Source organism: Pecten maximus, chromosome 1, assembly GCF_902652985.1.
Source record: "Pecten maximus chromosome 1, xPecMax1.1, whole genome shotgun sequence".
Taxonomy (NCBI): domain Eukaryota; kingdom Metazoa; phylum Mollusca; class Bivalvia; order Pectinida; family Pectinidae; genus Pecten; species Pecten maximus.
The window spans coordinates 47331943-47344891 of NC_047015.1; the positions used below are offsets into that span (position 1 = coordinate 47331943).

Sequence of the window (12949 nt, forward strand, 5' to 3'; positions counted from 1 at the left end):
TGAAGGTATCTTTCTCAAATTTCATATGTAAGCTCCCCTTGGTGCTTAGTTATGCATATTGCATTTTGAGACCAATCGGAAAACAACATGGCCAACAGGCAGCCATCTTGGATTTTGACAATTGAAGTTTGTTATCGCTATTTCTGAGAAAGTGCAGAAGGGATCTTTCTCAAATTTCACATGTAGGCTCCCCTTGGTGCTTAGTTATGCATATTGCATTTTGAGATCAATCGGAAAACAACATGGCCGACAGGCAGCCATCTTGGATTTTGATAATTGAAGTTTGTTATCGCTATTTCTGAGAAAGTACTGAAGGGATCTTTCTCAAATTTCATATGTAGATTCCCCTTGGTGCCTAGTTATGCATATTGCATTTTGAGACCAATCAGAAAACAACATGGCCGACAGGCAGCCATCTTGGATTTTGATAATTGAAGTTTGTTATCGCTATTTCTGAGAAAGTACTGAAGGGATCTTTCTCAAATTTCATATGTAGGTTTCCCTTGGTAACTAGTTATGCATATTGCATTTTGAGACCAATCGGAAAACAACATGGCCGACAGGCAGCCATCTTGGATTTTGACAATTGAAGTTTGTTATCGCTATTTCTGAGAAAGTACTGAAGGGATCTTTCTCAAATTTCATATGTAGATTCCCCTTGGTGCCTAGTTATGCATATTGCATTTTGAGACCAATCGGAAAATAACATGGCCGACAGGCAGCCATCTTGAATTTTGACATTTGAAGTTTGTTATCGCTATTTCTGAGAAAGTACTGAAGGGATCTTTCTCAAATTTCATATGTAGGTTCCCCTTTGTGCCTAGTTATGCATATTGCATTTTGAGACCTATCGGAAAACAACATGGCCAACAGGCAGCCATCTTGGATTTTGACAATTGAAGTTTGTTATCGCTATTTCTGAGAAAGTACTGAAGGGATCTTTCTCAAACATTTTTGCAAGTTCTCCTTGGTCTGTAGTTCTGCATATTGCATCTAATTCTTGGGACCAATAGGAAAACAACATGGCCGACAGGCAGCCATCTTTGATTTTGACAATTGAAGTTTGTTATCGCTATTTATCAGAAATTGCTGAAGGGATCTTTGTGAAATTTCATTTGTAGGTTGCCCTCTGTGCCTAGTTATGCATATTGGATTTTGAGACCAGTCAGAAAACAACCTGCCCGACAGGCAGCCATCTTGTATTTTGACAATTGAAGTTTGTTATCGCTATTTTACAGAAGGTAATGAAGGGATCTTTCTCAAATTTCATATGTAGGTTCCCCTTGGTCCCTGGTGTTGCATTTTGGGACCAATCCGAAAACAACAGACAGCCATTATCGCTAAATCTTAAATTTTATATATAGGTTCCCCTTGTTTGAAAAGTACTAGAGGGCTGTTTCTGAATTTACACAGATTAGTAAGACTTAAAGGAAGGGAAAAGTAGAGAAAAGATCAATCTGACATGGAACCTATAAAGATCATTCAATGGTGGGCGCCAAGATCCCTCTGGGATCTCTTGTTGCTGATGTAGTGTACATGATAAGAAAGATTGTTCCATACAGAATGTTTTGGTTACAGTGCAGAATAGGCTTGCTGGGTGCCATTGGACAGCAGTGCTCCTTCCTACCTACATAGCTGTATAAATGGACATGTTTAGACCTTTACCTCTTCATTGATTTTCCCCTAATGCCAGTGTAGGACTTGTATTGTCTTTCTTTCCTCTGAGGCTGTAATCACAAAAATCTTTATTTCAGTAATATTGTATTGGCTTTGTTTTTCATATTTCTATTATTCAGGTCAATGTTGCTATACTATACCTAGAGGGAAAGTTGTTAATTTGATAAAAAAATATATCTTGAACATTATTGTTTCAATGTAAATGACAGTAGCAGGGATAAAGGGTCGCTAGATCAGTATACAGTAATAGTAGATTTTTGGCATGGGGGTGCTCAGCTCAGATTGGACTGGGTAGGGAGCATTGCCAGAAGTTATATTGACACTTGCCCTTAATTGGCACAGTCATCCTTATTGACTGAAGTAGATATTTGGAGACTGGCATCAAGTCTCAGACCATGGTTAGTTAACATTACTTTGGTTAATTAATGAATTATTCACACTTGTATCCTCTGAACTGGTACATTCCTGTCTGGTTTGTTCATCATGCCTAATTGGTCCTAATGTCACCTGCTACCTGATTATCATGGTGCAGTTGTCTGATTGTGGTAACTTTTGCCCCTTTAGACCTCTATGATGTGCTCTTTAACCAGGAGAGATGATGGGAGGGAAGTTGAGAACATGTTTTAAGAAGCCCCTCCCCCTAGGGAGGTACCTCTTGACAGGTGAACTTGTGGCTGCCTCCAGGGGTGAGACAATACTGGATGTGAGAAGTCATAAATCACATCCCTGCAGCATTCTGTGCTTTTGATTGGTATAAGCTATCTTAGTTTATATGACAGTTCATTCAATCAGTAGCACTTAATCTCCTACTGTACTGCCTACTAGAATACTGATATATCCTACTGTAATGCCTACTAGAATACTGATATATCTACTGTACTGCCTACTAGAATACTGATATATCTACTGTACTGCCTACTAGAATACTGATATATCCTAATGTCTACTGTACTGCCTACTAGAATACTGATATTTCTAATGTACTGCCTACTAGAATACTGATATATCCTACTGTACTGCCTACTAGAATACTGATATATCCTACTGTACAGCCTACTAGAATACTGATATATCCTACTGTACAGCCTACTAGAATACTGATATATCTGATGTACTGCCTACTAGATTACTGATATATCCTACTGTAGTGCCTACTAGAATACTGATATTTCTAATGTACTGCCTACTAGAATACTGATATATCCTACTGTACTGCCTACTAGAATACTGATATATCCTAATGTACTGCCTACTAGAATACTGATATATCCTAATGTACTGCCTACTAGAATACTGATATATCTAATGTACAGCCTACTAGAATACTGATATATCCTAATGTACTGCCTACTAGAATACTGATATATCTAATGTACAGCCTACTAGAATACTGATATATCCTACTGTAGTGCCTACTAGAATACTGATATATCTAATGTACAGCCTACTAGAATACTGATATATCTAATGTACTGCCTACTAGAATACTGATATATCTAATGTACTGCCTACTAGAATACTGATATATCCTACTGTACTGCTTACTAGAATACTGATATATCCTAATGTCTACTGTACTGCCTACTAGAATACTGATATATCCTACTGTACTGTCTACTAGAATACTGATATATCCTAATGTCTACTGTACTGCCTACTAGAATACTGATATATCCTACTGCACTGCCTACTAGAATACCGATATATCCTAATGTCTACTGTACTGCCTACTAGAATACTGATATATCCTAATGTACTGCCTACTAGAATACTGATATCTAATGTACTGCCTACTAGAATACTGATATATCCTAATGTACTGCCTACTAGAATACCGATATATCCTACTGTACTGCCTACTAGAATACTGATATATCCTAATGTACTGCCTACTAGAATACTGATATATCCTACTGTACTGCCTACTAGAATACTGATATCTAATGTACTGCCTACTAGAATACTGATATATCCTAATGTACTGCCTACTAGAATACTGATATATCCTAATGTACTGCCTACTAGAATACTGATATATCCTACTGTACTGCCTACTAGAATACTCATATCTAATGTACTGCCTACTAGAATACTGATATATCCTACTGCACTGCCTACTAGAATACCGATATATCCTAATGTCTACTGTACTGCCTACTAGAATACTGATATATCCTACTGTACTGCCTACTAGAATACTGATATATCCTACTGCACTGCCTACTAGAATACCGATATATCCTAATGTCTACTGTACTGCCTACTAGAATACCGATATATCCTACTGTACTGCCTACTAGAATACCGATATATCCTACTGTACTGCCTACTAGAATACTGATATATCCTACTGTACTGCCTACTAGAATACTGATATATCCTACTGTACTGCCTACTAGAATACTGATATATCCTACTGTACTGCCTACTAGAATACTGATATCTAATGTACTGCCTACTAGAATACTGATATATCCTAATGTACTGCCTACTAGAATACTGATATATCCTACTGTACTGCCTACTAGAATACTCATATCTAATGTACTGCCTACTAGAATACTGATATATCCTAATGTACTGCCTACTAGAATACCGATATATCCTAATGTCTACTGCACTTCCTACTAGAATACCGATATATCCTAATGTCTACTGTACTGCCTACTAGAATACTGATATCTAATGTACTGCCTACTAGAATACTGATATATCCTACTGTACTGCCTACTAGAATACCGATATATCCTACTGTACAGCCTACTAGAATACTGATATATCCTACTGTACTGCCTACTAGAATACTGATATATCCTACTGTACAGCCTACTAGAATACTGATATATCCTAATGTACTGCCTACTAGAATACTGATATCTAATGTACTGCCTACTAGAATACTGATATATCCTACTGTACTGCCTACTAGAATACTGATATATCCTACTGTACAGCCTACTAGAATACTGATATATCCTACTGTACTGCCTACTAGAATACTGATATATCCTACTGTACAGCCTACTAGAATACTGATATATCCTACTGTACAGCCTACTAGAATACTGATATATCCTAATGTACTGCCTACTAGAATACTGATATATCCTACTGTACTGCCTACTAGAATACTGATATATCTGATGTACTGCCTACTAGATTACTGATATATCCTACTGTAGTGCCTACTAGAATACTGATATATCCTAATGTACTGCCTACTAGAATACTGATATCTAATGTACTGCCTACTAGAATACTGATATATCCTACTGTACTGCCTACTAGAATACCGATATATCCTAATGTCTACTGTACTGCCTACTAGATTACTGATATATCCTACTGTACTGCCTACTAGAATACTGATATATCCTACTGTACTGCCTACTAGAATACTGATATATCCTACTGTACTGCCTACTAGAATACTCATATCTAATGTACTGCCTACTAGAATACTGATATATCCTAATGTACTGCCTACTAGAATACTGATATATCCTACTGTACTGCCTACTAGAATACTGATATATAATGTACTGCCTACTAGAATACTGATATTTCTAATGTATTGCCTACTAGATTACTGATATATCCTAATGTCTACTGTACTGCCTACTAGAATACTGATATACATTGTATCTGATGTACTGCCTACTAGAATACTGATATATCTAATGTACAGCCTACTAGAATACTGAGTTTCTACTCTGACAAGCTGGCTGGTCTTACAGTGGACAATTGGTAGCAGTTTGTACAAATCTAGAGTTTCCACTACACAGTTTCTGGCTTTATTGATCATATTCTCTACCTTACAGTACCTTACAGTGTTGATGTAGATATGTGGGTGTCCGTTGAGGTACACTATAGGAATGAACAGCATCATCAATACGATATAAAGAAAATATGGGATCAGTAATATATGATAGCACTTAGGGGATGGCAACGTCCTGACCTGTCCACTCCCTAGACACTGTGTGTATTTACTGTGTAATTAACAGAATCATCATAGACCGGTTTATACCACAATGTCATAAAGAGACACACAAAAAATCACTAAGAGCAATATAATGACCTACACAGTAAATATTCTCTCCTTTTTCCCACCATAATACTTTATGGGTCTTCCAACAATCACTCATCACCCCTACGTTAATGCAGCTCCCTCATGGATGAACCAAACCCCTCCCTCTGCTGAGTAAGATCCAGTCAACCAATATAGCATGTCAAATGTGATTGATGTTTTTTTCAGTATGTATATATGTAGCGAGTTGTACGTGTAAATAAGTACTTCTAGACTGACATTTTTGCTTTTATGTTGTAATATTCAGCAATCTTTGTAAAGCAGTTAGGACCAAATCAATACGTGTCTTTATCTTAATTCAGAGTGATCTCCCCTTGGGGAGGTTCTGGGTATCTCTGGATTGTGTATGTCATGTACAGTTAGTGTTAGTCCTAGTTATACAGAGAAGAGTACTGAGCAAGCAAAAACTGTTAGTATTATTCAATATTGAACAAATTGGTAGCAATGCTATAAAGCTGGGTAAAGACAAAGTACATACCAGTAAAAGAAGAGTTAACGGCCATGAACTACTGTATATGGTAGCCATTTTGTATGTTAAAAATCTTAGATAATTAATTATCAATCGATTCTTACTGTAAATATTTGAAAGTGTATTTTCCTCACTTTCAGGGGTAATTGGATACCAGATATGACATTATAGATTTTGTATTATTTCTGAGGATACCCAGTACAGAATGACAGTTTGAGAGGGTCCTCACAGCGAAAAAAAAACATCTTGATTATTTCTTAATATCAAAGACAATGTTTAAAAGTTATTGAATTCATTTTTTTTTTGTATGTTTCAGTTGTAAGCCATCCTCCGGCATTTGTAGCATGTGGACCGGAAAAGGCTGGCTACTGTCTCAACACTGGGGAATGCCGCGTGATCGTGTCCATGAACGTCACCAAGTGCCAGTAAGTGAAACACACTATCCTGTGCTGTGTTGACTTTTTGCCTTTTGCCACCACAGATGTACCATTAAAATTGAACTTATGTTTATCTCCTACCATTTCTTCAGCTGTTTCGTAATAAAGCGGAAAATAAACATCGCGACTTTAAAATTAAAAATAGTAACAGCACATGTTTTGTTATATATACATAATATTCTTGTGCAATATTGATGTTCAACATCAAAGATAAGATTAACTTTGTCAGGAATCTCCTGAAGGTGTTAATGTACACATCCCTGTACATATTGGCACACACTCAAACGCTCCAAAGACTAATCATTTAATGAAAATGATCGTTTTACAAAAAGTTATGGTAAACATTACATCTAGTGCACATATCAATTTCTATCTAAAATTGTTTATGTTAACTTTGAAATTTTAAAAAGTGGTATGGGATTTCTGTGTAGTTGGCAGGACATGAGGTAGGGGCATAGAGAGGATGAAAACCTGTGATGGAGGAATGATGGCATTGGGGGGAGGTGAGAGTGTTTAGAAGGGTTAAGAAGAAAGTGAGGAGGGCAGGGATGATGGGGTGGGGGAGGAGGGAGGGAGGATGTTGAGGAGAGTAGAAAGTGGGCAGGGATGATAGGGGTGGGGGAGGAGGGAGGATGGGGAGATGAGTTAAGAAGAAAGTGGAAGATGATTTATAGAAAATATAACAGGTGTTCCCTACTCAATAAAATCTGCTCCAACAACTTAGGCATATTGTACTTTAATCCGGATCAACTTAGTGTATTGTAATTTGTTTGTAATATTTCATCATTCTGGTCAACTTTGTCCAATGTATTGATATTCATTTTACTCATTTTTTCTTAGCGAGATTAGTATTTGAAGCTTGAAGCTTTACAATAGTTTGTAACTAATTACACCACCCCACCAGGCCCAATATGTTTTTGCTGACTTCAGTCAAGCATGACAACATTCATGAAGCCTTGTGGTTAATTAATGGATAGAGAATTACATGAATGGAGAAGGGAAGTTAGTACATGTACAGATAGTTTTATAATGATTAGAGTATGCCTGGTACAGGTCCCTTAACAGGCTAAAGATAGTGATTCCTGGTTACTGGGCCAACTGGTACTGGTCCCCGGTTACTGGGTAACCTTGTACTGGTCCCTGGTTACTGGGTAACCTTGTACTGGTCCCTGGTTACTGGGCCAACTGTTACTGGTCCCTAGTTACTGGGTGACCTGGTACTGGTCCCTAGTTACTGGGTAACCTTGTACTGGTCCCTGGTTACTGGATGACCTGGTACTGGTCCCTAGTTACTGGGTAACCTGGTACTGGTCCCTGGTTACTGGGTGACCTTGTACTGTCCCAGGTTACTGGCTAACTTGGTACAGGTCCCTGGTTACTGGGTGACCTTGTACTGTCCCAGGTTACTGGCTAACTTGGTACAGGTCCCTGGTTACTGGGTGACCTGGTACTTGTCCCTGGTTACTGGGTGACCTTGTACTTGTCCCTGGTTACTGGGTGACCTTGTACTTGTCCCTGGTTACTGGGTGACCTTGTACTTGTCCCTGGTTCCTGGGTGACCTTGTACTGTCCCAGGTTACAGAGACATGTTAATGATTCCTGGTCACTTACTTAACTTGGTGCTGGTTCATCCTTAATCTGAAGAGTCCAAGAGAAATTGTTTCAGCATGATTATGATATTTCATTCATAAAAGTCAAATTATAAGAGCTATATATATCAGAGTATCAGTGTTTCCCTTAATATGGCCTTGTAGTTTAGCTCATCAGATCATGTCAAAACTTTTTTTAGAATGCCCACTGGGATTTATCTATGTTTAAACAATTTTGTTGTGTTAAAGAAAAAGGGAAATTATGCAGATTTAGATTTTGGTTAGGAAATGGTGCATGTTTTCTAGCTGGGGGGTCTGCATTAGAAGTTTGGAAGCACGATGGGTGGAGGAGGGGGATTTGAAGGGGAGGGGGAGAGGATTTTGTCAGGAGGGGACTGTTCGGAAGTTGTAGGAGGGGCCTGCCAAATCTTCTGTGGTAAGACAGTGTCAAATTTACACTATTCCAAGGCGGTCAGAAGGAGTGTGCACTGCATAACAGGGCTAATTTCTATCAGAATTATGTCTACCAGTAAAGACACACTGCAGGATGTGGCTTAATATCACATTAAATTAGTAAGGACAAACTGTGCCAGTTATTTCTGTCCATCTTTTTTTTTGTGTTTTGCAATTTAAATGCAGAAAATAAACACAGGTTTGATATATAAGTTGATTATCTTGAGATTAAGTCTTAAATTTCTTTAAACTGTTCCAAGATGCCGTAATCTTTTGTGTAGACATTCTGTGGTGGCGAAAGTGTTAAATACATTTTGCATATACATATAGCCTCTCTGGGGAAGCATGCTGAAAAGTAAACTGTTTATATTTCTATATATTTTACTGGTGTCTGAAATTAGTATTTTATGTTTCTACCAAACTGTGAATTATTGACAAGAAAGCCAAAGGCTTTAGTCTCAATCATCTTTTTGATGATGCTGATGTTGATGAAAATCTTACATCTGTCTGAATTATTTCATTTCTAATGATGCAATACTTCACTATTGAATTCCTAATAATTAGCAGTAAATCATAAACAGCCTTCAGCACATCCATATTTAACTTTCTAACATTAACTAATTATCAATCAAATAATTTTAAATGACATAGGTGTTTGTTGTGTTAAGTGGCTTATTCAACCAAGGTACGAAATACATTTTAAAATGTAAAAATCTCTCCTTGGCTCCATAGATACGCTCGGTAAAATAGTTTCTGTTATGTATGTTGTTGGTGACTTTAGATCATGATTGAAGTTGTAAACAAAATTTAAAACCTGTTTGAAGTGGTATTTTAAGATATCAATGCTAAATATAGATCTATCAATAACTATGACATAGTTCGGATGACAGTTGGAAAAAAAGAGAAGATGTAAGATATAAATTGCTGATTAGAGGTGACAGAATTTTAATTACTTAAGTTATGTGACATTCATACAAACAACTTTACTGGATTGTTTAGGTGTTTAGACATAAGTAAACCTTGGTCCTGGATAAGTACAAAAGTAAAGTACAGGTACCTGTAGCGGACAATTGACATGTTCTCCATAGACACCATTTGTGGGGCAACTAGTGATTCAAACTTAATGTCCACATTTATTTAGGAACAAAACAATGCTATTATTACAGTTTAAATCTTGATGGTTCTGTTACACAACGGGGGGTCTTCTTACTTTTAAATATACTGTCTTTTTAAGGTGGAGGTCAAGAAGGCATTGTTGTCCATGAATTGTAAAAATCTTAATGATATACAAAAACAATGTTAGTAGAATAGGCGGTTAGTAATGAGAAAATTGTGAATGAGAATCGTGATTTATTATGTTTTTAGTCAATATATGGGCAGATGTCTGCAGTAGATATAAGGCAATTCTCACAACAACATTGGAAAACTTGCTTAATCATACCCGCTAATTATCAGTTGAATGTAAGAACTAGGGAGGTTGAAGAGTAATAATCTTAACACACTGAACCTTAACATGTTATTGCAAAATATGTTTTTATTATTGAAAAATGATATTTGTTTTCAAGGTGCAGGTAAGTACATTGTTGAGACTTTGGCAGACTCTTTGTAAATCCTGACAAGAGAAACATGGCTACTTCTTTTCCATCACAGCCTTAAAAACATGTACATGTGTATAACGAAAAAATGAGAAAACCACCGATCTTACTGGTTTCAGTTTTTGATCTGTATTTAATCTATTTTAGATACCAAACAGTTGAAAGTTTGAAGTCAGTATATGTACTTTGGAGCTGTGCTGTGATGGTTTTGACTGGCCATTTTCATGTAATTTAGCGATTGTCAACTTAAGGTTGAAGTCGACTGCCTTAAGGTAGATGTCATCTGCCTGAAGGTTGAGGTCATCTGCCTTGAAGGTAGAGGTCATCCACCTTAAGGTTGAGGTCGTCTACCTTGAAGGTTAAGGTCATCTGCCTTGAAGGTAGAGGTCATCCACCTGAAGGTTTGGGCCGTCTGCCTGAAGGTTGAGGTCGTCTGCCTGAAGGTAGAGGTTGTCTGCCTTGAAGGTAGAGGTCGTATGCCTGAATGTTGAGGTTGTCTGCCTGAAGGTTGAGGTCATCTGCCTGAAGATTGAAGTCCTCTGCCTGAAGGTAGAGCCTGTCTGCCTGTAGGTATGGTGTATGAATATGCTAACGTGGGTGATGGTGTATTTATTTAGCTGCAGAGAACAGTATCGGGGCGCGCGATGTGAGGAGCGCATCAAACAGATACCAGATCTGCCCATTCTGGATGGAGGCAAGGGTAGGATCCCTGTCACTGTTCATGTCTGCATTCAAGTTCAATCAGCCTTGACTCACAGCATGTCATGTCAGGCTCTTCATGTTCAAATCACAAAAAAATACCAAAAAATTTGGGTTGAAAATGGCCACTTCATAATAATATAACAATTTTTCTTCAAAAACATTCAAATTTAGACAATTTTAATGAAGGTTTTACCAAAATGTTTGAAAGAAAATTATTTGTGGAAATATTCTATGCTAGTTTGCAAACAATATTGCATGCTGAATATATTTCTATAGAAGTTAAACATTGTGAGAAATAGTATATCATTTCATTGATTAAATTTTCAAAATGAATATATTTTGATTTTGTTTAAAAAAAAAGAAGATAATATCAATTTTAATTCATAATGCATGACTTTCAGTAAAAGCTTTAAAGATCAAGTTTATTATGCATGAAACAATTATAAAATTTAAAAAAAACACTATAGGAGTTGTTAAAGCTAACTTTATCAATGAAAAACAACCAAGCATGCCCAGTTTTGCACCAATCATATATATGATACATGGCCTCGTATATCAGTAAGGCAATAATATGGATTTTGGTTCAGATTTTGTTTTTTTGACAAAATAATGAAAAAGAAAAAGCATGATGAGATATATTTTATTCCAAAATCAATACTAATGATGTTAACAAACACCAAGTTATTTTTTAATTTTTTAAATAGTTTTTTTAGAATTTTATTTTTAGTTTTATTCAAAACATCCACAAGTGAAATTCAGCATTCAGTAGAGCATGGAGGTTATATTCCATACGTAGGAGGATATTAAGACTTAAGTAAAGTTACAGTTCTGATAAAGCATGCTTTGAGATTACGTTGGATTGAACTTGAATGGCATTTATTATATTATGACTGCCAGAGGAATGGATCCACCTACAGTCTGGTCAAGGCTACTAAACTCTGCTAACAAATCCCTGCACGTTTTCCTACACAGTATGCATCCAACAGTCCTGGAGGTCAGAATCATACTCAAGGTCACTCAAAGTCACTCAAGGTCACTCCTAGCCATTGAATGTTACTAAGCCCAAGTTTTTGTCAGAGTAAACTAATGTTCATTAAAAACAACTCCAACCCCCCAAATGAAAAGAAAACAAAACAGAAAATTGAGTGGACCAGATGTGTGACTGGAGTCTGACCTCTGACCTTTGACCTGTTGGAACTAGTGCTGTGATTGGTCTGCTTGCAATCCTGCTGAGATGCCTGCACACAAGTCATCCAGTTGTTTCCTTGTATATATGCCTTCTGTGATTGGTTTAAACTCATGTCTTTCCTTTCTATCGGTTGCCTCTGCTAGGTGTCCAGAGACACATCAGGGGACTCGGTGCCAGTACAGACGCCCATTTGTATATCAATATTCCGAGGGTAGGTATCCATGGCAATGTACCATATTGTCTCAGCCATCATGGCCACACCCATGTAATATAAACAGCTCAAAGATCATCTTTGAAATTAAAAAGTAAACTACATCAGCTGCCTTACAGTTGAAATTAAGCTTTTGTATTTAATATAAAAATTGAGTATTATGGGATATATTGAAAAAATGAAAAGGAAAAATTAAATTAAATGGCACGAGAGAATTCAGTAAAAGGTAAAGAAATCCTTCAATTCAGGCATAAGTTTTTATGAACCATCATTTTTAAACAATCATTGGTACATTTGTGCTGTTGTCAATGGTTGGGTGTGGTTGTCATGGTGAGGGGATGTGGAATCATAATGGGAGGGTCATGTGCTTCTATGTGGGAGGTATATGCCCATGACTAGGGGGGAGGGCATGCATTGGGTAGGGAAGGGGAGAGTACTCCTTTGCCATATTTCATTTTCTTCATTGCAACATTCATCATTATACATCTTCTCTCAGTGTGTACAATATAAGTCCCGGTGTCTTCTGCCAAAATCTGGAAG

The 12949-nt window shown here is 37.0% G+C and overlaps 1 protein-coding gene across 4 annotated transcripts in view; it reads left to right on the top strand.

Annotated features, from left to right (window-relative positions):
- LOC117335969 (pro-neuregulin-1, membrane-bound isoform-like) overlaps positions 1 to 12949 on the top strand; it is a 70929-nt gene that overhangs the window by 44636 nt on the left and 13344 nt on the right. For 3 of the 4 annotated variants that reach the window (XM_033896284.1, XM_033896269.1, XM_033896292.1), the window contains 2 exons: positions 6550 to 6658; positions 10925 to 11007. In XM_033896284.1, the coding sequence (XP_033752175.1) occupies positions 6550 to 6658; positions 10925 to 11007 (192 nt within the window). Of the gene's footprint in view, positions 1 to 6549; positions 6659 to 10924; positions 11008 to 12341; positions 12410 to 12949 lie in introns of all 4 variants that reach the window. The other variant, XM_033896275.1, reaches the window with a different exon arrangement.